Source organism: Silurus meridionalis, chromosome 22, assembly GCF_014805685.1.
Source record: "Silurus meridionalis isolate SWU-2019-XX chromosome 22, ASM1480568v1, whole genome shotgun sequence".
In the NCBI taxonomy this organism is placed as follows: domain Eukaryota; kingdom Metazoa; phylum Chordata; class Actinopteri; order Siluriformes; family Siluridae; genus Silurus; species Silurus meridionalis.
The window spans coordinates 10,376,192-10,401,115 of record NC_060905.1 but is presented as its reverse complement, the minus strand read 5'-3'; the positions used below and the strand labels follow the sequence as shown (position 1 = coordinate 10,401,115).

General features: G+C 36.9%; 1 protein-coding gene across 3 annotated transcripts in view; it reads right to left on the bottom strand.

The window, feature by feature from the left end:
• Positions 1 to 17,404, bottom strand: part of csmd3b (CUB and Sushi multiple domains 3b) — a 383,608-nt gene extending 366,204 nt beyond the window's left edge. For all 3 annotated transcript variants that reach the window (XM_046834810.1, XM_046834811.1, XM_046834812.1), the window contains exon 1: positions 17,088 to 17,404. In XM_046834810.1, the coding sequence (XP_046690766.1) occupies positions 17,088 to 17,268 (181 nt within the window). In that variant the 5' untranslated portion in view covers positions 17,269 to 17,404. The remainder of the gene's footprint in view (positions 1 to 17,087) is intronic.
• Positions 17,405 to 24,924: the final 7,520 nt, after the last annotated feature.

Below are 24,924 nucleotides of genomic sequence, written 5' to 3'. Positions count from 1 at the left end.
GACATGTCAAACGAAATAGCAAACACACATTCTCCCTTCAAACACATTTAAATGACCAAACACATTAAACTGACTAAACTACAAAGTCTGAAGCTTTTAAGTGAAACTATATCATGAAACTCATTTTTATGTATTTCATGAAAATACATAAAAAGGGACATTTGAAATAAAAAATTAGGGACATCAGCTTTAAATTAACATGAGATCTGTAATAAATAACAGACAAAACATTTATTCGTTTATATTAATCATTTATGTTTAATCAGGGTCATAGTGGAACCTGATGAGAGGTGGGAACAGATCTGGGACACCACCCCAATATATAAGCTTCGATCAGATTTAAAGACATTTTCATTTCATTTTAATGAAATACAGAAAATAAATTCCCTTGCAACTATTCCAAAACATAAATGAATTGTTTTTTAAAGTATGAGATTAGTTCATTAATAATGCATCTTCCCTGCCAATCTGTTCTGAAAACTTCCTCTCTCAATGCAAGTTCACATTCATATTAATCACTTTATCCAACCTGGGGATATATGGATTGTGCTGTATAGATTGTAACTGTGCTTAATAGTAGATTGTACTCTAGCGAAAGTCATGTGAATGCTATTCCAATATGAATGAATGCAATTCACTCTGATCTCTTCAGATGCCAGTGTATAACACTGAAGAATGCCTTGGTAATTAGTCAGAAAAGCAAAGGCCATATGCACAAATAAACTCTACTCAACAAAGGTTTGGTTTTGACTCTTTTTATTATTATATTGAAAAATAATAATAAGTAATAAAAATGTCACTAATACAAATATTACAAATAATATAAAAATGTATGCTAACATAAATAATAGAACAGCAACTTAATAATTAGTAGTAGTAGTAGTTTTAGTATTATGATAGGAAGCAATCACACATGGCAGTAGCAAAATTGAAGCACGTGCAAATACATACGTTTATGCCTTAGATTGACCCTTTACAAAATAAGACTTCATTTCTTTTAACTGCACATCATTCCGGGTGTGTTCACCGGCACTCACAGGGTACGTTTCATTTCACTATATTACATCAGGAGCACTCAGTTAGGAGCAAATGGAAATAATTCCTCTCACTCTTGCCTTCCTTGCTCCTTATTTATTTCTGAGGCTAAAAAATGCCTGGCTGCTTGACTGAACGGCTGTTTAACCTGCTGGCTGCCTGATAACTTCACCAAAGGTTGAAGAAAAATGTTACACGATTAAAAAGCAGACAAATTATTTTCCTTGATTATGTCCACATTTGCAATTTGAATGTCTTTAAACTTAAATATATTATGTAGATATGGTTAGTATTTTAATCTAGGTTACAACAGAAACATCTGCTCTTAAATTTGAATGCATACTCTCAAAAACAAACAAACAAATAAAGAAAGAAATAAACAACTTGCCATCTAACAACGAACAACCCTCCCCTACTGACTCTACTGAAGTTGAGAGAACATTTCTGAGAATAATGAGGGTTAAATGCGCAAAAAAACCGAGGCGGATACAAGTATTGAATAAACTTGCAATCGACAGTCAAAGCTACAAACAACAAAACCTGGCCTAGGCAAGAACAAGAGTGAGAAAAGATCTAGAGCAGGAAACGGAAAAACTAAATAAAGCACAAACAGCTCGGTAATCCACGGTAAACTGAATGAGTTACTTTGCAAAGAGCCCTCAGACACAAGCGGGTATTTAAACACAATTGTAAACGGAAAAACACAAGGACCAATGACAATACAGATTTGAAGACCTTACAGCTAGCAGGATGCGCTAAGTATCAGTATCAGGATAATTTCTGATACTGTGCAACTTCTTCAACTATTAGAGAAAACAATTTACCATATTGAACACTTTTTTTTAATGATCAAATATTAAATAAATATTCAAAAATGTAAGTTTTGGGTTCACACTGCAGCATTTCTTTTTGTTGCAACTTTATAATTGGAATATTGACCTTCATGTAAAAACAGTAGTATAAATGGAAAACAAAAAAAATTAATATTGGCTTCTCTCCACTAGAAGGAAAAACAGTTTCTCACCTCTCACCCTGCATTCATACATTGCACCTCTTTTTTTACACTATTGTGGCTTGTGAACATTATTTGTCAACTCTAACACCTGAATGAGACGTAACAGCTGATGCATTTCAGGATTTAAAGCCAGTTGTACTATGGAAATTCTGCTTTAAAGTGTCGATTGAACTTTAGATTGTATGCTACATCCCATTTCAACAGTATTTTTAATAGTTTTGTAAAGCTAAGACGAAAGCTGTGTTTGTCCTGCAGGCCTTGAGTTTAATGCCATGGCCTGGGTGAAAGGAAGGAGAGAATCAAATCAACATTGTATGCAGAGCCTGCCATAGTGGCAATGCACCATTTCTTGCGATTCTAACACAAATCAATAGCAAAGTCAAAAATCCCTATGGCTATGCACACACAGTAAAACCTTACAAGTACATATTAGTATTGGAGCCTGTAAAAAAAAAATGTGAGGATTGTGGGTAAATCTGTAAAACTGCCTAGAAAAAAATTGAGAAACTGTGAAGAGGAAGAAAGCATGAAGGGAGGTTAAGCGCTCGAAGGGTAAATGCTGTGTCTCTGGCTGGATCGTTTGACATTTAAACAGGGGTTTGTAAATCCCCACAGAAACATTGAATGGAACATTACATTAGCGTAAAGTGGGCTTGATGACAGCAGCATGATTCATCCATAAGTATCCTGGCACTGCAGGACAAATATTTTGGGTTTAAGAGACAGCATAGTTCTTGATACTGTATATATACCGACAGAAAAAAAAATGGTGACAGGCTTTTCACATTCACTCATTACAAATATCAGTATCAGTCTTCTTCCATTTTTATGCTTTTTTTATTGTTGGTTTTTAACCAGTCTGGGTTAAAGGCAATGGATAACTCACTAGTTCATACCTCAAATAATCTTAGCCAATCTACCATGTTTCTTGGGGGTGAACCAAAACCAGAAAACCCACACAGCCGTGAGAAGAAGATAAACAGAAAAACTTCACATGAAGGAACACACAAGCTCAAGATCAAACCAGAGACCATGGAACTGTGGGGCACCACTGCCAGACAAAAAAGACACACACATACAGTACATTATCACACCAATACACACTTAAGTGCAATTTGCTGTAGCTAAAATATATCTATTGGAATGTTTAAAAAACAGAGGACCTGAGGAAAATCCAGTCAGACACCCGGGGACAAGATTCAAAACTCCACATAAACAGTAACTCAGGTTAAATCAGGGACATTGCTATTGCAAGTTGTTGGTGCTGCACACCACTGATACACAACCAGAACATGGTAAGGTTTCTCAGGCTAATATTTAACAAAAAGGAACTGAAATAGTCATGTAATTCAGCAGGGCATGGATGACATGGAACTACATAGAGGTTAATATGCATGTGATTTGTGGTGGGAGAAGGGAGCAGGTTGAGAGGAGATTGGAAAGGGGAGTTATGCGCTGGAGAGAAGAGGAGTGAAAGTCAGTGGGAGTAAGACAGAGTACATGTGTGTGAATGAGAGGGAGGGCAGTGGAGTGGTGCGGTTGCAGGGAGAAGAGGTGGTGAAGTTGGAGGAGTTCAGGTACCTGGGGTCAACAGTGCAAAGTAATGGAGAGTGTTTTAGAGTAGTGAAGAAAAGAGTGCATGCAGGGTGGAGTGGGTAGAGAAGAATGGCAGTGATTTGTGATAGAAGAGAATCTGCAAGAGAAAAATGGAGAGTTTATAGGACTGAGGTGAAAACATGGGGTATATCGGTAGGAGAATGCTGAGGATGGAGCTGCCAGGAAGGAGGAAGAAAGGAAGATCAAGGAGGAGGTTTATGGATGTGGTGAAGAAAGACATGTAAGTAGTTGGTTTGAAAGAGGCAGATGTAGAGGACAGAGTAGTACGGAAACAGACAAGCCACTGTGGAGACCCCTAACAGAAGCAGTCAAAAGAAGAAGAGGAGCAGTGAGCTTCTGAACTGAAACTTCACCAGAACTTGGACCCCATACAAGCTTGGGTTTTTTAGCTGAAGTAAAGTAGTATGGTTTAGAACATGGCAGCATGAATAGAAGACTTTGAACTAAACACTTTACTGAGTAGTTGGTCAATATATTGTCTGAGTATAGCTCAATGTGCCAGTCAAAGCAGGTTGCATAGGGCCAACAGCCAACTCAGCTGAGCCCTGTGTACTGGTCAAGTTTTCTGTAATGCTCACAGTTGGAGTAAAATCCAAGTAGAAATGTTATTTGTCTGTAAAATTAATCTTAAAAGCCATACAAATACATAATTACAAAAACAAAAGCTTGCTAAACAAGCATCAGGGTCGGGAAGCAATTCAGAAACACCAAAAATTAGAAAGTTATTATGCAGAAAGGCTCAATGCAGTGTAAGACTATATATACTAATAAGTGCTTTGTGCCACTGATCATGGTATGAGCATGGTGTATGTGTGGACATGACAAAGACAATAGTATCATTGAGATCAAACAGCTATTTCATCAAAATATTTAACGTGCATGTACATAAATTAAATTTCCCACAGACACAAATGATTTCTGGCATAAAGCTGACTGAACCTTAGCAGATCACCTTGACCAAGTCGTATAAAACTCCAAATACTCTAAATGCACCACTCTAAAAAGTCCTAAATAAAATACTGAAAACATTATTTATCAAAGAAAAATTCCTTATGCTGACATTTGGTCTGTTAGTAAGATTAGGATGGTTGTGTATGTTAAGGGTAATATAATAGGTATGTAGAAATTGCTAGGGTATTATTAAGGTAAGTTCTCATGCAAGGAAATTACTGGTGTATGATTGACTGAACAATTGAAATTGATGGACATGGTTCTTATTACATATTTCATATTACGTTCCTGCATAACTATAGAGAATTACAGCATAAACCATACTTAAACTAACACAACCCAATATGTATGTGTTTAGGTAGTTCTCCCTAAAGCAAAACAAAAATCCTTAAATGAAATACAATGGACAGAATTGGAAAAGTGTTGGACTGCATTGGAGAAGCACTGAAAACTGGTTTATAACACAAGTGCATCAAAACTTATTATTTCATTTTAAACCTTATGTGAAAAGACAAATGAAAATGTGAAAATGTACACAATCTACCACTCAAAGAAGTCAATCTTAATGTAGTCACAGATGCCATCATGTCCCTCTCTGTGACTAATTAAATTATCACAGAGCAGTCTATGGTAAATTGCTTCAATGGATAATTGTCAGCTCTTATTGCAGCATCTCTCTGTACAGTGCTTAGTAATGAAATGATGATTAATGTTTAGAAACTGCAATAATTACAGTTTTGATTCTTAATGATCAAAATATTAACAGAGTAATTTAAAGAAATGTCCTGGAAATCCTGGAAAGTCAACCTCACAAGGAGCATTATCATACAGCTTTTGATCTCCTCGAGTGAGGTTTATCCATTTTATAAAAACTAATAAAAGCAAATCTCATTACCATAATACTCCCTGCCAGACAATTATGGCTTGCAAATTCTGAGGATATTCGTAAAAATGGAGGACAAAATGCAATAATTAGAGGGATTTACTACTTCCCACATATAAAAGGCAACATACATGATTTTTTTTCAATCAGAGCATTTTTTTCGTACTGTATCAATAATACACGCCTGAGATCTCCTTGTTTACTTCTGCACACTATTGGTGTTTACCACATTACCCATCACAGCGGTAGTTCAATTGTTCCCACTGTGCTGATGGTTACTAAATTGTCCCCAAAAGTATAAATTCTTTAGAGTGGTAGCTGAAGACACTTTATGAATATAAAATTTTAGACTCCTGCTGTTCTGTTTGCAATCACAACCTGTGCTCTCCCAAAAGAAACATTTGTTTCACCGCCACCACAAGGTCTGTTGTGTTTTTTGGTTGTATTTTTCCCAAAACACAGATGCTTGAATCACATGCATAACATTTTGTATTAAAAAGTGAACACTTAATGTTTAAATTCAATTTAGAAATTAAACATAGGAGCAAATAGAGTAGCCACCTAATCATGACTGCATAGGCATGCGGTCAAAAGTGTTACCATTTGTCTGATGTCTGAAGCCACAGAAAAAAGCATAACCCTTCTACAGAAAAGCAAAATAAGGGTCTTCATTTTTTTTCAAATACTCTGTAACACTGTATCCTAATCAGGAAAGTCACCTCTATGTTCCAAATTATTACTGATGAATAACCTCATATTAAGTAACAAAGTCGATTTAATAGGACAGACATTAAAAATGGTTCAGCTGAATGCCTTTCTAAACACAATTTGTACTTCTATGCCTTTAGATGTTCATTTGCCATGTAGCGAATGTAGAAAGGTTAAAGGTTATCTGAGTTACCTCATTCAGCAACATGGCTGAAAGCAGGGTCACAAAATTTTAGCAGTCCATAGATGCAAAAGTCCATTGTAGTATGCAAAAAAAAAAAAAAAAAAACATACAAATGTAATGTAATACTGTTTGAATACATACATACAATAAAAATAAAGCATTATTATCCACAGTTCATAGAATTGATAGAAATATCCCTGTTTAAACTTGACAAAAACAATTTGGGGTAATAAATAAATAAATAAATAAATAAATAAATAAATAAACAAACATGATAGGAAAAAGGAGGACATACATGCAGTAAACTATGTGTTAAGTGGACAAACACAAGTCTTTAGAGTTAACCTAGCTATGACAAGATTTATGGCTAAGTAGCCAGACAGAAGCCTCTCTTCAGTGCAAGACACAAGAAAACCCAGCTTGGAATTTACAATCAATCAATCAATCAATCATTCAGTCAATCAATCAATCACTCAATAAATAAATAAACAAACAAATAAATGCCACTGTCCTTTTGGGATCATTTACTACCGTTGGGATTTTTCTCTAATCTTTACCAGATCTGTGCCTCAGCACAGTTCTGTGTCTAAGCTCTGCAGGCAGTTCCTTTGACCTTGTGGCTTGGTGTTTGCTCGGATATAAAAAGAAATGAAGGGGTCTGAATACTATATGAATACACTGTATCACTGCTATAACACCATAACTGCTGTGCTTAGAAAGTGCCAAATCTTGAATAGTTTTGTAAACTTGTAAAGATGGTCTTGTATAGTATATCTGCAACTATGATAAAACAATTTTTACAATAGAACACTGTTTTAAATTCACAATAATATTAATTGTGTTTTATAATACAATACTGCATAAAGCTACTGGTATATTGCAGTGACTGTATAGTAATAACCTACAGCATCTTTATATTTTCTGTGAATCAATCAAAAAAATCAACCGGTAAATAAACCTAATTTCTACACTCTGCATTAATCATTTATTTTCTTAGATTTTTATTTGAGCGCTTCGTTTCAATAATATCAGCAAATCAGTATACGTTTAACAAGTGGGGTTACTGTTAAAGTGGACCTGACAAGAAGCTAAATAACTAAACCATAAAATATTTCACTACTATAAACAATTATTATAAACATATATACAACTACATAGTAAAATTAATGGGTTTTATAAATTGAAATTGAGGTTTATTGTGCTAAAAATATTTCATGAGTATAAATAGATGCATAATAAAAAAAATAAATAAATAAATAAATAAATAATATATATATATATATATATATATATATATATATATATATATATATATATATATATATATAGATAGATAGATAGATAGATAGATATATAGATATATATATAGATGTCCCTGTTACAACAGGAATAAAAGTTTTGGGGTCCGTGTTGTCCAGGGCTCTGGCAGCCTCAAACAAGTACCTAAATCATGATTTTTATCTGTTATGTCTTATACAGAGACTTGTCTCACTTGTCTCTTGCCTACGTTTGCTATATGTAAACACTTACTCTTTACGAATATACAAAGAGAAATACGAGAAATATGCATTAGCAATTAAATGTAGGCTACAGTTAAGCTTCATGTGTGAGTAAAACATTTGTATGAAACTGAACAATGTAGAGCGAGCTCTGCAAATCTTTGAAATCCTTGAAAAACTGGCAAAAACATTCAACAGAGGAATTTAAGGAAGTACAAACTGAACTGCCATCTTCTTTTTCTATTCACTAAACATCCCAGCAAGGCGGCAAACAAAGCACCCCTGTGAAACACTGAGGGTAAAGATGTATCATTCACTGCACTAAATGACAAGAAAAGCACGAGATGCAATGCACATCTCTTATGCACACATAATTTGTTCAGCTATAAGTTAGGGATAACTTCTTTTTTTTTCTTGGGCTGCTGCTCTTCAGAACAGACCTTTAGTCATATCCTCCTACAGCAATTGGTGATTTAGAAATTGATCAGGAATTCATGAGCCATAGCAGCAGAGAAATTACCTACTTCCAGGCAGGGCATCATTCTCAAAGAATTTATATTAAAATACTTTTTTCAACACACAGACTTCAATACTCCATTCCATTCCATAGTACTTATACATCATTAGTTACAATAAGGGTTCTATGTTTTGCAGTACTGATGAAATGAGACATAATGCATATTGAATATGGAAACCTCAACAGTCATAGAAAACAACTGCAATTATACACATTTCACCTCATTTTTAATTATTTTAGGCACACCTTTCAATCTTAGATTAAGATTGAGCTAAGTATATATTAATTAAACGCTTTTGGACAACCCATTCCAGAGGTAGCCCCCTTCACTTTTGCTGGTATAACAACCCACTTTCAGCTGGATGTTTTGGTGTCTGTATTCCAATTTATTCTGAAGTTGTTCAGTGGGGTTAAAGGTAAGGCTCTGTGCTGGCCACCTGAGTTCTTAAACTCTAACCTTGGCAAATCATGTATTTATAAACCTCACTTTGCACACAGAAGCCCTGTCATTCTGGAACAGGTTGGGCCTCGTAGTTCCAGGGAAGAATAATTGTAATGCAACAGGCAAAATCTTTAATAAAATGTGCACTTTAAAATTTTTGGACAACTATTTGGAAAAGACCCACATATGTGTAAAATGGTTAGTTGTCAAGAAACATTTGGCTGTATAGGCCTTCAGTGATGTCCTGTTTAAATTAATCCACCTCCAACAGCATTATTATGATGCAACAAATTGAAAATGAAAGCCATTAATAAAGCAAGCAGCCCAATTAACACATTTCAACAGGTCTTCTTTCACTGCAGACACAGCTGCACCACATTCATAATCTCTAGCAGAAGCATCAATATAAAACTCATAAAATAACCCAGGGTTTGTCGTGGATATTTGTGCATTTTTTCAGTGCATTAATTCTTTTTTTCGTGGGAATTTGAATAATGGCAAATTGTGTGTTTTAGTGCAAATTCTACAGTAAAGAAGATGCAAAAGTATAAATAGTTTATGAAAAAGCTGAACAACTGTTTTGAATTGTTTTGGCCGACTCTTCATCACAGTGTCTAGCTTTTCTTGAAATGTCTGTCTTATAAATGTTCTTGTAAGTATATCTGCAACAAAATACATTTCTTCTTCTTTGTTAGCCATTGTGAAATGAAAAAAAAAATCTTAAATCTACACTCTATATTTGAGCTTGCTTAGTTTTCTCTGACCATCCAATCAAAGGACTTGGAAATGCTAATGTTATTATATTCCTGCTGAATGACCTTCACTTAAAAATCTGATTGGTTAATGCAACAGCATTGTTTTTTTTAATGTATTTTACAATGCATGCACCCACACTGCTAAATCTGAAGTTCTAAAGGAAGATTGCTTTGACTCCAGCAATACATGGTTGCTCTGAAGGCCTGTATATGTTATATGTCTTTATGTATTTATGATATGTAATATAATGTTATATAACATGAAGAGAAGAGGAAGTGGTAGAGGGAGCTGTAGTATCGCCAACTTTTAGAAGTCGTTTAACTGAAACCCCAGCTGCAACTGCCAAAGTGATGATAATATACATATATTTCAGTACCACTAAGGTAAAAATGCTTTCTCCCATCCATGAATAAGATAATAATGTATCATTAACAATAGATATTGATCTGATCACACAAGATTCTGTTCTGATCTATGCTCACATAGATAGCTAAAGCACTTAGGGCTCTAGCAAACTAATCTCACAAAAATATGTGGGAAGTAATTAAGCGCCAGAACAATTCTGTTGCATTTGATTAAATTGTCATACACAGACACTGTGCCTGCTAACCACTGATCACTAAATCTCAGGTCCTGCTGTTTTTGCACTGTGAGACAGAGAGATGAATCATGTAGTAAGAAGACTTTGAGAAATACTGTGAAATAAACGTCCAACCTCACTGCTATTTAACCAGTGGCTACACTCATCCTAAAGTAGCAGGCAAACCATCTATAAATATATATCTGCAAAACCGGAATGCCCTTTTCGTGGCTCACTAGTAAATTTGCTTTACACACACTGGCATAATCATTGATTGCTGATACCTAGTATCCTAATGAAACCCATCGAGACAGTTATTGAGTGACTTCCTTTAGCATTATTTATCACACTGGTGAATATGAGTCTGTCAAACTTGAAACTATACCCCATGGCCTTTTCCATCACTTATATGGATTTGTTTTTTGTTGCAGCAGGTTTGACAGGGGCATCACATACACATGCAAGCGTTTCACTCAAGAGTCCATGTCCTGCGGTCATCATTCTTTTTAAAGACATGAATTTTTATTTTATATTCTTGTGACAATCAATACATACAAATGTTCTTTGAAAGCTTTGTGCAATACAAGCGATTTAAATAAATACCAGTTCAGATATAACCAAAAATTAAACCGCCATACACTCAATCTTTGTCTGTGATTGATTATTGACCAGCTCTACTGGGCATGTGCCCAGGGACCCTGGCTACTAGGGTGGGGGCAGTGATGAGCTAAAATTTGAAGTGAATAATTTAAAAGGGTGCCATGAATTTGGTTTATGTGTGGTGCAATGAAGACAGGGGCCCTGGGTAAGTTCCTGCCCACATGCTGTTAACTTAATTTCAACCCATATGTAGCTCAGTGGTCTGAAGAAAATGCTGTAATGGAGAAGCATGGACTCCAGAGAATCGCTAAAGATCCTGTAACAAGCCAAAACTGATAGGGATGTATACTTAACAAATCCCAAAACGTTCATGTAAGGCTCGGCTATTTAGAAAAAAATCATTGGGCTTAGATTGATTCCACTCACAAAGGCTAGAAAAAAGGTGATACATGTTTAAAGTAGTAGAAACAGTGGAAACAACAAGCACCTCTCTACAGGGAACACAAATCTCAGTCTTTCTTTGCACATTTTCTTGAAACCATTATTTATAAACCTTTATGGAGTACTCACAGGTAAATGGTAACAGGAAGCATGCAGTAAATTCATATTGCCGGCAGGGATCAATTTCCCACCAGACCTACAACCAGGCTAAGTGCAGCATGCCAGTTGTCAATTGACAGAAAGTGCAAAACACTTGTTCACCAAGTGGAGTGCACATACATATACCCCCTTGTACACACAAATTTACTGCTATGCTGGCCTATGACTCATACATGCGCACACAAATGTACATTCTACCCCCACCACCACCCTTCAGTAATACAGAAGCCACTGAAAACGATTTGCCTGCAGACATCTGGGGACTCTAATAGCCCTGCTCTGCACCTGGCTCCAACAGCCAGCTTGGCTCATGCAGATTAAAAACCTTCTTTCATGCAATGAGTAAATGTAAGCACTCACTCACACACACACACACACACACACACACACACACACACACACGTGCAGGCTATATCATAGGTTCCCAGAGAATGCACTGATCCCAAGCATTATTCTTCTTGCATTCTATTAATCGGTACCCTTGGGGCTCTTTGCCAGCAGGCCTGTAGTCTACGCTCGACACAGTGTAGACACATCACCTTCCTATTTACTGAGCTGTAGTCAGCCACATCATGTGTGACAGGGTGGAAGCGATTATAAGCACAGAAGAAAAAAACTGTTCATTAGGGTATAGGACACCAGAATATTAGAGTGATAAGTGAACGAGCATTCATTTACAGTGCACCAGCTGAAATTAGAAGTATATGAAGACAATTAAAGCTCAGCTTGACAAGCTGGCTATTGCTCACACTACAGAACAATGGCTATGGAGGCTAGGGCTACAAGTATACTGTATGGGCGTAAGAATCAAAACCGTTGATGAAAGATGTCCGATGTTTAAAACAAACATGGTAAAATGCCAGTGTTATTTCTGCAAATAGAGAAGATTTTGTAGATCAAGAAAATTTTGCACACATTCAAAATTAATCAAAATCGAGAATTTAACTGAGAATTGTAACATGGGCTGTGTGGATTCTGATTGGCTGGACAGAGGGTCATTCAAACCTTCTTTTCCAGTCAGTTTTATTGGCGTTCAAAATAAATGCCCTGCCTTATAAACATTTGTAACCATAGTGACAATGAGGCTGAGGCGGCACACACACACACACGTTCACGAACATGTCTCAATCTCGCTCATCCCTTGAATTTAATCTAAAAGAAATATAACCTAAACCATTATTTACTTATTTTCAATCAGATTTTTTACTAACATATACACAAACATCAATCATAGCTTTAATTTGTCACTGTTGGCAGTAGATTATGTATAAGTGGGATCATCCATAGCTAGGTGTGTGAAACGATTTTATTTTATTCCATTTTACATGTTGTGCATTACATTGTCTAATGAACACCTAGCCACTGATATTCCCATACTTAAATAAGATATTCTGCCACTGTGTAGCAATGAGCGCTGACCGCTTTCAAGACCAGAAAACAATCGCAAAATAAAAAAAAAAGCTAAATACTTTTTGTAAAGTAACTACCGTATTTTTCGAGACTATAAGCCGCTACTTTTTTCCCACGTTTTGAACCCTGTGGCTTATTTATAGATTTTTCCTGAGTTTTTCCCGGTTTCACAAACTTCAAGCCAAAAAACTAAAACCAGAAAAACGCACGACGATGCCAAAAGAAAAACTCTCGAGAGAAATAGTTGTGAAAGGAAGGAGGAAGACAGTGAACAATGACTTTCTTGGTCGGCTACTGTTTAGATACAAGCCGTTGTAGCGCGTTGAGTCTGGGTGAAGGGAGAGCTCGCTAACTCCAGTTGCAACAGAAATCATATAAGCACAGACAGGTATCCAAAACTCGTGCTTTTTTATTATTCTTGGCAACATTGTTACGGGTTAGTCAAAGAAACTTAGAAATGAGCATCAGAAATCAATAAGGACATATTCCTCGGTCTTGCACACACGCAGTAATACCGGGAAAATGTGGCGGCAGGCTATTCCCAAAATGACGCTCTGCTCTTAAAGTAGCCACAACATATTTCACCCGTTACACCGTGTTACAGGCACTGTCTTTCATTAAAGCCTGTGTAAAGTTCATTAGTTATAGTGTAGACACCGCTTATAGACAGGTGTGGCTTATTTATGTTAAAAATAAAAATCTTTGTCAAACTCAGTGCTTTATAGTCCGGAAATTACGGTACTTAGAGTACAATGTAGATTAAGTCTTAGTCATAAAAAATAGCATATAAGAAAGACAAGTAAAAAAGCTTTTGCTTTTGTCCTGTTCTACTTTTTTTCTGCCAATACTTTATCAATTCAAAAATTAAAGCAGCTTTGTAAATATACAGTTATCTCGAAGCAGGAGATTGGGAATGCTGTGTACAATGCATTACAGTTGCTAGTGATACTGAAAAAAATAGTTTTACATTTTAACATGTAAGATAAAAAAGAAAATCAAACTCTATTGATTGATTATTTTCCAATTAAAACAAGCTCTATCGTGTTTTACTTCATGTTCACTGAATGTTCCAATTTATTCAATGCTCTTTTGCAATTGCATCATGTAGTATCTACAAAAACAATGTTAAATCTGATTTTCCACAAAATGGCTGGGGGGGTACAACTCTGCTGCTATTCTGGTTTAAAAATATATACTTTATTATTATTACCACAGTATGGCTGTAAGTAATTTCTTTTTAGAGCTAACAGTAAAAGTTTTTATTTAACATTACATTTTTTTATATATTCGGGTGCCAGTCTTCAAACATCGACCTGAAGCCTAACGTTATGTCTATTAAGCAAGTTATGGTGAAATGCAGCAAATGTATAAACGTTTTGAGAACGATTAAGTAGTTGTTTATCATTCAGCATACTAAAGTATGTGACATACTGAAAGATTTTTCTAAAAGGTGCGTTTCTGTGTTCAGAAAATGCAATTTTAATGCAAAACTGTGAAAAGGTTGTAGAGTTTTGAAATGTATTAGCATTTGCATGTATTAGCATTTGCCTTGTAATTCATTATTACAGAGATGCATGTTACATTTTAAAGATTAAAAGTTTGAGAAAAGACTTAGCATTCGTCCGCTGGTCTAAGCTATAGATTAGTAGTATTGTTCTGAGAAATGTGAGAGTATAGTATTTTCTTCTAATAACTGCAAATATGCACAAATCTTCACTAATGTAATTCCAAAAAGCAGCTTATTTGATAGGCCATTTGCACATCAATAAGAATAGAAGATTTATTTGTTGCATATATAAGTCCATTATAATACAGAGAAACTGGCTTTATTTATAACAGCAGGGTCAGACTTGATACAGTGTCCATGGAGCAGAGAGGGTTAAAATGTCCAAGAGTGTCAACTTGCTATTGCTGAGGAATCAATCTGTTGACCTTCTGATCAGTAACCCATAGCATCCATTGACCTGCTATGATAACTGCCCTTCATGTTGGGAGGAGCTTTAAGATTCCAGTACTATGTGTACAAACCATATGAAATGTTTCAGTTCATCCAGAAACAATATGCTTATTAACAAAACCAAACGAAACCATGCTGCCACTGTTAAGTCCTGGAGCAAGGACCTTAACCCTCGGTAGCTCATGTGTTTAAATGGGAATGTTGCATTTCTGACATTCCAAATATATATATATATATATATATATATATATATATATATATATATATATATATATATATATGTATGAAAAAAAAATCACACTTAGTTTATGGCACAGCATTCTCCATACTGTTGAAATCCCTTTATCTTATCTTGAAGTGTCAAACCTGAGCAGTCAGTATACCTAATGCACCAGATCAGTATTCTTCTTTCAGCCTTTTCTACAATTTCACTGGCAGTAATACCTCAACATTCCTTGTATTATCTGGATGGTCAGTGTACACTTTGAACAGTAATTTGTTCTTTTTTTGTTGGTTTTATTCAAAGCCATTCCCTATCTAACATGCTTTTCAGCATAGAGAGCTGAAAATCAGATTAAATAAGGGAGATGCTGTTGGGTAAACAGACCCACTTAATTCTGGTCATTACAGTTAATCGCTCTGTCTCAAAGCTACCCGCTCCTGCTGCTTTAGCAAAAAGTGTGGGTATCTTCAGCTTCACACACACACAAACACAGTGTGGGTATCTTCAGCTTTACACACACACACACACACACACACACACACACACACACACACACACACAGTGTGGGTATCTTCAGCTTCACACAGTGTGGGTATCTTCAGCTTCACACACACACACACACACACACACAGTGTGGGTATCTTCAACTTCACACACACACACACAGTGTGGGTATCTTCAGCTTCACACACACACACACACACAGTGAGGGTATCTACAGCTTCACACACGCACAGTTTGGGTATCTTCAGCTTCTCACACACACACACTCTCTCTCTCTCTTTCACCCTTTCTCTCTCTAACACACACACACACACACACACACACACACACACACACACACACACACACACGATGAGCAGAAAGTCAGACACATTGATTCTCCTCGGGATCTGTTCATACCGCCACCGCGTGACGGCTTTTCATCACGCAGCTGGACTACAGCCGTTAGATTTTGGTTGACATCTCCCACTGTGGACGGTGGAGCGGCTAACGTCTTACTTAAATTCACCCCACCCTTAATGCCACCATCATGCCACACAAACACACGCAGAGCAAAGTGAAAAAAGGGATGCACTTGTCCACAAACGCACACAGTGACGCCACGGTACAGATAGAGGATGAGTTGGTGTCTCGCGCGTGGGCTCTGCGTGGATTTGATGACGCATTCGTTTTTTTAGATGCTATTCTTCCCGACCACTTGGCACGCGCGCTAATGGATTAGAGTCCGGTGCTAATTAAAATGCCCAGTGCTAACAAGCGTGATGTACCACCGCGCACGAACCGTCCCCCAAAGGGGTCCGGGAGCTTAATGACGCAACAACCTGGGAACAAATCTGTCTCGAAAGCCATCGTTTATTCCTCCGTGCAATGCCGAATCTGATGAACCCATGTGCTGAGACCGGACAGCGCAGACGCAGACCGCAAACTCCGAATCACGCGCGCATTAAAACAGATGGCTGTGCACAGAGATGCGCTTCACATGCGCCCGAGCGCGCGCAACAGTTCCGTCGGAGAAATCACAGCCCATTAGTAGAGTCGGGAAAAAAACCCACAGTGTTCGGTTTTAAATTATTATGAAGTTGATATAAGAGATGTGTTATTTATTCTGTATTAGAGATTATTTCAGACTCTGTGGCAGCATATTTCCCCCATGCGCCTGCCCTGGCAATAAGCAGGAAAGCAGCACCCTGGTTCACCACCAGCCTGTCAATGAGATCCACCGTGTGCTCTACACATTTCCTAGATCATCTGTTTCAAACTATATTTTTGCAGCAATTTGGGGAAAACAACGAAAATCGGAACGCTGCATGACTGTTAATATTAAAATGTTCGAATGCATTCCTAGAATGTGATACTTTAATATCAATAGCTGAAAGAAGCATGATATGAAATTGTCTGATATTTGCTCACGTGAGCGGTGGGAGCCTCGCGCACCGGCCTGAGCATGCAGCAGGAATATTTATCAGTGCCTGCGTTATTAAGGCGCAGGAGCTCGGAGAGGTTTAACCGCACGCGCTCTGGGTTTACTCCACACAAGCATAAGCACAGTAAAAAAAATAATAACGCAAAGAGGAGGACAAACCCCAGAAAAGCGCACAGGACTTACCCCGGACACTCGCCACGGTCGTAAAAAACACGAGGCACCAAACAAGAGCTCCGGTTTTAATCCTCATTTTCCTCGCGCGTGAGAAGTCCGCCCGAGTACATGTCATACATCCTGGGGTCTCGAAAGCGCTCAGGACGTCCGTAGCTCTCGCGCCGCGTCCCAATGCGTCATCGGCTCTCATGTTCACATGAAGCTGGCTCGTGCCGCCGTGCGCTCGCGTGCTCTCTCCGTGGCTCGGCCGGAAGCGCAGTGAGTCGCTCGCGTTGCGGTCCGCGCGCGCGTCGCAGCTCCGAGTGAAACGGAGGCGGCGGGGTGGCGCGGCAAACCTCAAGCAGGACTCAACCATCTCACTGAGAAACACAGGGGCAGGAGGAAGCTGCTGAGCCGTGAGCTCGCCCACAGGAGTTCCTCAGCCTGATTCCCACCTCTGACACTTGTTTCTTGTCGAGATACAAGATAAGATACAAAAAATTAAGTCGATCATTACATAGAGCTCTTTACATAGAGACCAGAGATCTCTCCATCTTTTCACACACACACACACACACACACACACACACACACACATATATATATATAAATATTATATATATATATATATAAGTATATAATTGTGCACGCACATTTGTTTGCACATATGCATGCACATACTATATATATATATATATATATATATATATATATATATATATATATATATGTGCATGCATATGTGCAAACAAATGTGCGTGCACACAATTATATACTTAATATATGTATGCATGTATGTTTACATGTTTGTATTTACAGTATGCACACACATTTTGTTTGCTCAATGCATGTATAGACCCTGACTTCACCGCTTTACTGCTGTTGCATCTTTTGCATGGAAAACTCTTCTGTTTTATTCAATAGTCAGGTAAAGACTGCAAGAGTTACTTCATCACTATATAAACCCATTTGACACTGTATGTGTAGCACAGGGATTTAGCAGTGCCTGTGGGCTCACTGACAGAGCATCAGGACTTTATTTATGGTGTTTTAGTAAAGCCACAAGTAAAAGAAATGTAATTGGAAATATGCTAAATATGCTATGGACTTGTTTAAATGATAATACTGATGTGAGCGTTTATAATGCTTGTTTAACTTGTTTACCTATAAGGAAGGAATATGTGACTGGACCTTGTGGAGACTACTGTTTTTTCCAATAATTAGGGAAAAAGAAAAAACATGAAATGCAGTATATGAAAAGGTTACTGCAGTAAGATTTGGGTGCATAGAGATAATCAGTTGCATTAAGGATTAGGAGGAAGGTCATGTGTGTAATGATACGCGCGCGCGCATGTGTGGGTGTGTGTGTGTGTGTGTGTGAGTGTGAGAGAGAGAGAGAGAGAGAGAGAGAGAGAGAGAGAGAGAGAGAGAGTGTTGGATCGTTTGTTTGATAAGTCTGTAACCAAGCTTTGGCAATATAAATTTCAATCTCGAATTTTCAGTGTGTGTGTGTGTATTATTCTTCAACCTTCTGTGCTTCATTTTATTCCTCAGATTGTAGTGAAATATTTGGAATCTTACTTTCTTACTTTTCCCTCAAACAATTTTTTTTCTATTGAGAGTTGCATTGCAGGACGCTTCTGCCATCTACAGGCTAAACATCCAACAAATGTTCACTTTAAAGAGTACGGATGCTCGCTCTCTCTCACACACACACACACACACACACACACACACACACACACACACACCATCATTGATAGGGTGTGTAGATTGCACACTACATACAAACTGCTTGTAGTAATATAATCTAAAGAGACTCCAAAAGCCAGCATTGTAAAAAAAATCCTGACACAAGCTTTGACAAGAACTCCTTTAGACCACGCTTTATTCTTTATAGCATACTCCTCCCAGTAAATATTGTGTTTAACCCAATGTTATCATCAGTAGTAGCTGCTGCTGGATGGACATGTATGGACAAGTCATTTTGAACAGGTGAAGAAGAAAAGCCTGCAAAGTGATTAGCCTTCTCCAACATTCTGAACACATTACATGGTACTATCTTGCAAGTGCACCACTGGTTTCTTGGGGTTTCATGATAGTTTTCCACATAGTAGCAATAGAAATGAAAACTTGAAGTGTTACTTAAACTGCAATTTCTTTATCACTTTTTTTTTACTTCACCTTATGGGAAGTAGTGGTTCAAACTTTAAAGCGCTGGGTTACTGATCAGAAGGTTGAGGGTTCAAGCCCCAATATTGCCAAGCTGACACTATTGGGTCCTTGAGCAAGTCCCTTAACTGTCTGTGCACCAGAAGTGCTTTATCATAGATGACCCCAGCTTGCTAACATTGGTGGGATATGTGAAGAAAGATTTTCACATTGATGCAGAGGTGGCAAAAGTACACACATACTTCAATTAAGTAAAAGTACAGATACTCATATTTTAAAGAATCTGGGAAAGGTTGAAGTGTTCACAACACTTTTTCACTCAAGTTAAAGTAAAGTATGGGCTCTGACTTGTATTTAAGTTAAACATAGCCATTACCTCTACCTGTTTTAGTGTCATGCTGGTAGCTGGACCTCACATCATATTAATAAATTATTACAAAAGAATTTCAAGTTTGTTATCTAATGAATGTATCCAGGCTGAACAACTAGCACATAGAACACAAGCAGAGCAAAGATGATGATGATCAGGTGATCAGGAATGTCTTTGTTCTCAGTCATGTTTACATCGTGGACTACCTCTTTCTCATCCACATCAGCCCCATACTTCTTGTTGCCTTCTGTCTTGCTTGTTGTTAGCTTTATACTGTGGGCTATCCTACATCTGTGGTGCGTGATAACCATGAAATGGTACACAGGTAGTAGGTTAAAAAATGACAAGAAATAGCTTGATGGGCTGAAAATGGCATGCAATGAAATAAAAACATCGATCATGTCATCAAATAGATTAAAATTAAAATAACGAGCCTGGTTTGAAAATGTAAGAAGTAGAAAGTACAGATATTTGTGTCAAAAAATGTAAGGAATGAAAGTAAAAAGTTGTCTGAAAAATAAATAGTAAAGTACTTTTGGGCCCTTGAGCAAGGCCCTTATCCTTCTGTGCTTCAGGGATGCTGTGACAGCAGCATCCAAGCAAGCTGGGATATGTAAAGGAAGAATTGCACTACTACTATTTTACTGTGCTGTATTACTAATAGTAACTGTATTACTGTGCTGTAATGTATATGTGACAAATAAAGGCTATTCTATATACCGTAGGCTTCTGAATAGAACGTTGTCAGAATACTAAAGTCTAAATGACTATCAACTCCTGAATAACTTTAGGGATTGCTTTTCTTTTAATGTAACTCTCTCTATACCATTTCACTACTGCAACTCTTGCATCTTCTTAATAGTGACCTGTATGTAAAGTAATCTAAGCAACCCTAAAACAGACAGTAAACCTTGCATAAATTTGATCCTGTGCATTTTGTTGAAACATTAGCATAGGTTTTATTAGTAAATACAGTAGACAAATTAAAAAGAAATAAAAAAACTGTAAACCTTATAAAAATGATCTATGGTGTTATGAAATTTATTTAGTTAGCTATTTGGCTATATAAGCTATCTTTAATGCCTTATTATGCTGTGGAAGGCATTTTCCTGGCATGGGCTGGGTCTACTTGGCGTATCAATACAGAGTTATTCCAACTGTTTTAAAATTATCTATCTATCTAGCTAGATAATCTAAAAACAGTTGGATTATAAATTATTTATAGGCAGGAGTGATAAACTTAGTTCAGTTTGTTGAGTTTGTTTAGTTAAAAACAATCTATCTCTTACAATGGAGTAAAATATAAAAAGGTCATTTGCTGATGACATTTAATTTACTGCCCTTTACTTTCACACAGCTAGGCACAGCCATATGTGCAGATTTAGTTTCTTTCAATTTTGTCTCATTTACCAGTCAGTTACATCTCAACAGACTTTATGATATGTTTTAAAGGCCTTGCAGCATTGGGAATTGCTTAGCCTGTATGCAGAAACAGCCTAAATGCTTGATTGTGTCAGAACTATATAGTTGCCAAATTGGCATTGCCGACAGTGGACAGACGGTCCCTACCATCTTTCTCTTTCAAGCAGAAACAACCCAGCTGGATTTTGCGAACGCACTTCTTCAACAATAACACGTGTTTAAAACATATATTCCAGTAGAGGGCTTACCTCTGCATTTGATGCATCACTGGAAAAAACACTGATCAACTTTAGATTGACTTTTGCATGTACACAACAGATACAAACAAATCTACAATGCAACTCAATGAGACACCAGACATTTCCTTCACGAATCGATTTTGATCATGTGAAGAGAGAACCATTTTAAAACCAAGCTCTAGATGTGTTTTGATTTTGACAGGAAACTTGACCTCATTTGCACGCTTCATTTACCCACCAACACCGCTTGGCTTTAAGAAGCCAAAGTACCCTAAGGTTTTTATTTATCATGTGTCGGGAGTTTCTTCAATCTGGTTTCATGGCTTAACAGCAGAGTAACGGATATAAGAGGGTATCTCAGAAAGAACTCTGTGTCTCAGGGTCAGCAAGTTGAACAAAGCAGTATGTCTCATCTATCACAGCCAGGACAGAACATGTGCATCCTTTCATCCCTGTCACCTGCTTCTTAGTGGATTTCAGTATAGCAAACCTTATTAGATCACCTTGGCAGGAATCCATATGGAATGTAAATCTAAAGTCGCAAGGGAAAATATCTTTGAGTTAAGGATTTCAGGAAATATGAATTAAAATATGATTAATTATGTTTATTCAAGGAGCACTGCTTCGATCCTGAGCTCGACTTACTGTCTGTGCAAGCTCTTTCACATCTCACTGTCTGTTTTTTCCAAGTTCTCTGGCTTCCTCCATTTCCCAAAAACATGCAGGTAGTTAAATTAAATTTTCTAAATGAACATTGGGTGTTAATGAGTGAGTGCATGGTTCCATTTTCCTTTTAAAGCCGTATTCCTGGCTTGAGCGCAGTGCTCTCAGGATATATTCTGAATCTACTACAACCCTGACCAAGATAAAGTGGTTACCAAAGATCTCTTGCAGTAAAAACTAGGCAGTAAAACCGAGGCTATTCTACAGAATAATTATTATGTTGCTGATAGACTGAAAGAGTTAATGTTTGATATCACAACATGCAATCAAATCATACATCTACTTATTGGTACTCACTCATTTCATAGATCATGCAAGACATTAGAGCTACTGATTTTATGTGAAACAATTTTGTTTCTATTCATCATGACAGTATATGCTAACAAAGTACTACACAACATTATCATTTATACAGTACATTTTGTGTCATTATGTTAATCAAAAATTGGTTATTTGTTTTTGTGAAGAGTAATAATGCCACACAATATTTAACATTCTTTTCTTTATTTCTTTAATATGATAGTGGTGCTAAATTGGGATGATAATTATATATAAGGTAAATACATTGCCAAACATTTTGATGATCATCTCCTTTTAAAATGTGTTCATGTTCTATCCAATGTTGTTGTCTGTGTTTATAAATAGTACTGGTAAGCATGTTTGCATGTTGGGGGTTTTAACCTTACCTCTACCCTGGGAGTGGAGAGTTTGTTCTTCCTATGCTTTGGGGATTTTTTTGGTTTCATTCCAAAAATTCCCCATTTCAAAGACATGCAGTGTAGGTTGAGTGGCATTTGTGAATTGTATGTAGTGTGTGAATAAATTATTGTGCTCTGCAATGAGTTGTCACACAATCCAGGGTGTACAAGCCTTGTGCCTTAAGTTCAATGGTATAGACTCCAAGCTTCAGATGACCCTGTACAGAACAAGCAGTACAGATAATTATTAAGATGTTGCAATATACATAGATATTGCCATATGAAGAGGACACATAGTACTTGCACATCAATAATGTATAGTGGACCACAGAGTAAAAGCATATTTAATCAAACAAATGTTCATTCTTTTTTCTTTAGTAACCACTGTATCCTGGTCAGTGCTGTTCCAGAGCCTTTCCCAAGAAAGCTGGACACAGGTCAGCGACAAACCTGCTTGCTAGAGCATCCAAGGGAAAGTCATTTGCTGCAACTGCTTGTAAATGCCATTTCCTGAAAGTCATGGTCATCTTCTACTGCATAACACTGAAGGCAGTTCTGGAGATGACACCAAAAAGTGGCAATCTATTTTTATAAGCCCATATTTTAAGTTCCTGCAAAGCTTTGATAGTCAGTTGAAGTCCACTTCACAAGGGAAGCCAGAATTTATTAAATGTTCCCAACCCATTGTTAATTTGAATATGTAATTGCCAGAAAATTGGTCAGTAATTATCCATGTAATGGTGAGAAAGACAGTACCTCACTTACGGGAAAGGAACAATCTTTCTAGAGGCTAAATATACCTTTGGGATTGTTGGATTGATGGAATAATTATATCTAGTGACAAAAGAGGGACTGTGTCCTACTGAGTCAGCACTAACTCTGAGTAGTCATGTAGAGGCAACAGGCATGGAATAATTTGTTTTGTGTGTTCAATTAATTTTATTGTTAAATCTAATTGAAACATGATTTACTAATGGATCAAACATGTATTTGTTTTTTGTTTATTATTCTTTGTCTTTTTGGTCCTGTTCCAATCCTCTGTGTATTGTGGAGACTGTATTGTTACTGTATAGAAGATTTTTATTTGTATCATAAACTATAAACTTCAGTCTGTGAAGAAAAGCTCTGCATAACAAATCATTTGATATTTTTTGCAGAAACTACTATGTGATCTAAAGCTATATTGTGAAATGGGAATTTTCTATCTTATGCTGTTCTAAAATAACACAAATGAGATGTTTGGTATTTCACATTCAAGTTAGCAGACCAGATGTGGTCTTTAGAGTCTGTTTTATCTCTGGTCTTAGAGCTGCTTTCTTCATTTATTTATAAAGTTTCACTGACACATTGCAACCCAATGTTTTCACAACCTTGCTTGACCCGACACAAAGAGAAGAATTGTTTCATTTCTGCTTCAGAGTCTTATTTTGTACAGAAATGGATAGGGGGAAATTAGGACTCAACAGAACTAAATTTCAAAGGGGAAAAAAGGAAATTGTAAAACAAAATACAGTTGAGAATATAGCTTTATGTTAAAATTTTGCATGGTCAAAAAAGCAAGAACTGAAGTAATGAAATAGTTCTTCCAAGCATCAAACATTAACTATAGATTAAAATGTACAAAAAGCGTCTCCCAAATGACAGGAATTTCTCCTTATCCTATTCTATGATTAGTGAATCTAAATTAGCCAAAGCAACTCTCCTGAAGCACTAAGAAATTAAAACATAGTATAGCATATTGTTTAGCCTCTAAAAAGCTTGCTTTCTGGGTGGATAGTTTGCAGTATACATTCCTCCCTGACTGATTGATGTGACTGAACCCACATTTGCTGTGAGTAATGCAAATGACAAACTGTATTAGCCATTATTGCAGTCAAACTTTTATTAGACACCCATTCAATTGTTTATGCATTGAGGCCTTGGAAAAAAGGATATTAACCAAATTTATCATAGTCAGTATGTTTCACTGCAATGCATAGATGTGTAGGTAGCCATGATGGGAAGTGTAAATGATGCGAAGAGTACCAAATAAGATCATGTCTATACCAAGGTGTTCGTGCAGCATAGCACTAGTCTGTATCAAGCCTGTAGTAAACACATGCCCTGCAAATATCTGAGACCACTTTCTGGAATAAATAATATGACTGATGTTGATGACAACTTTTTATATATTTTTTTGTTGTATTAGAAAACCTACAAAATAAGATATGTTATAGAAGATATGAAAACATGAAAGACTCGCA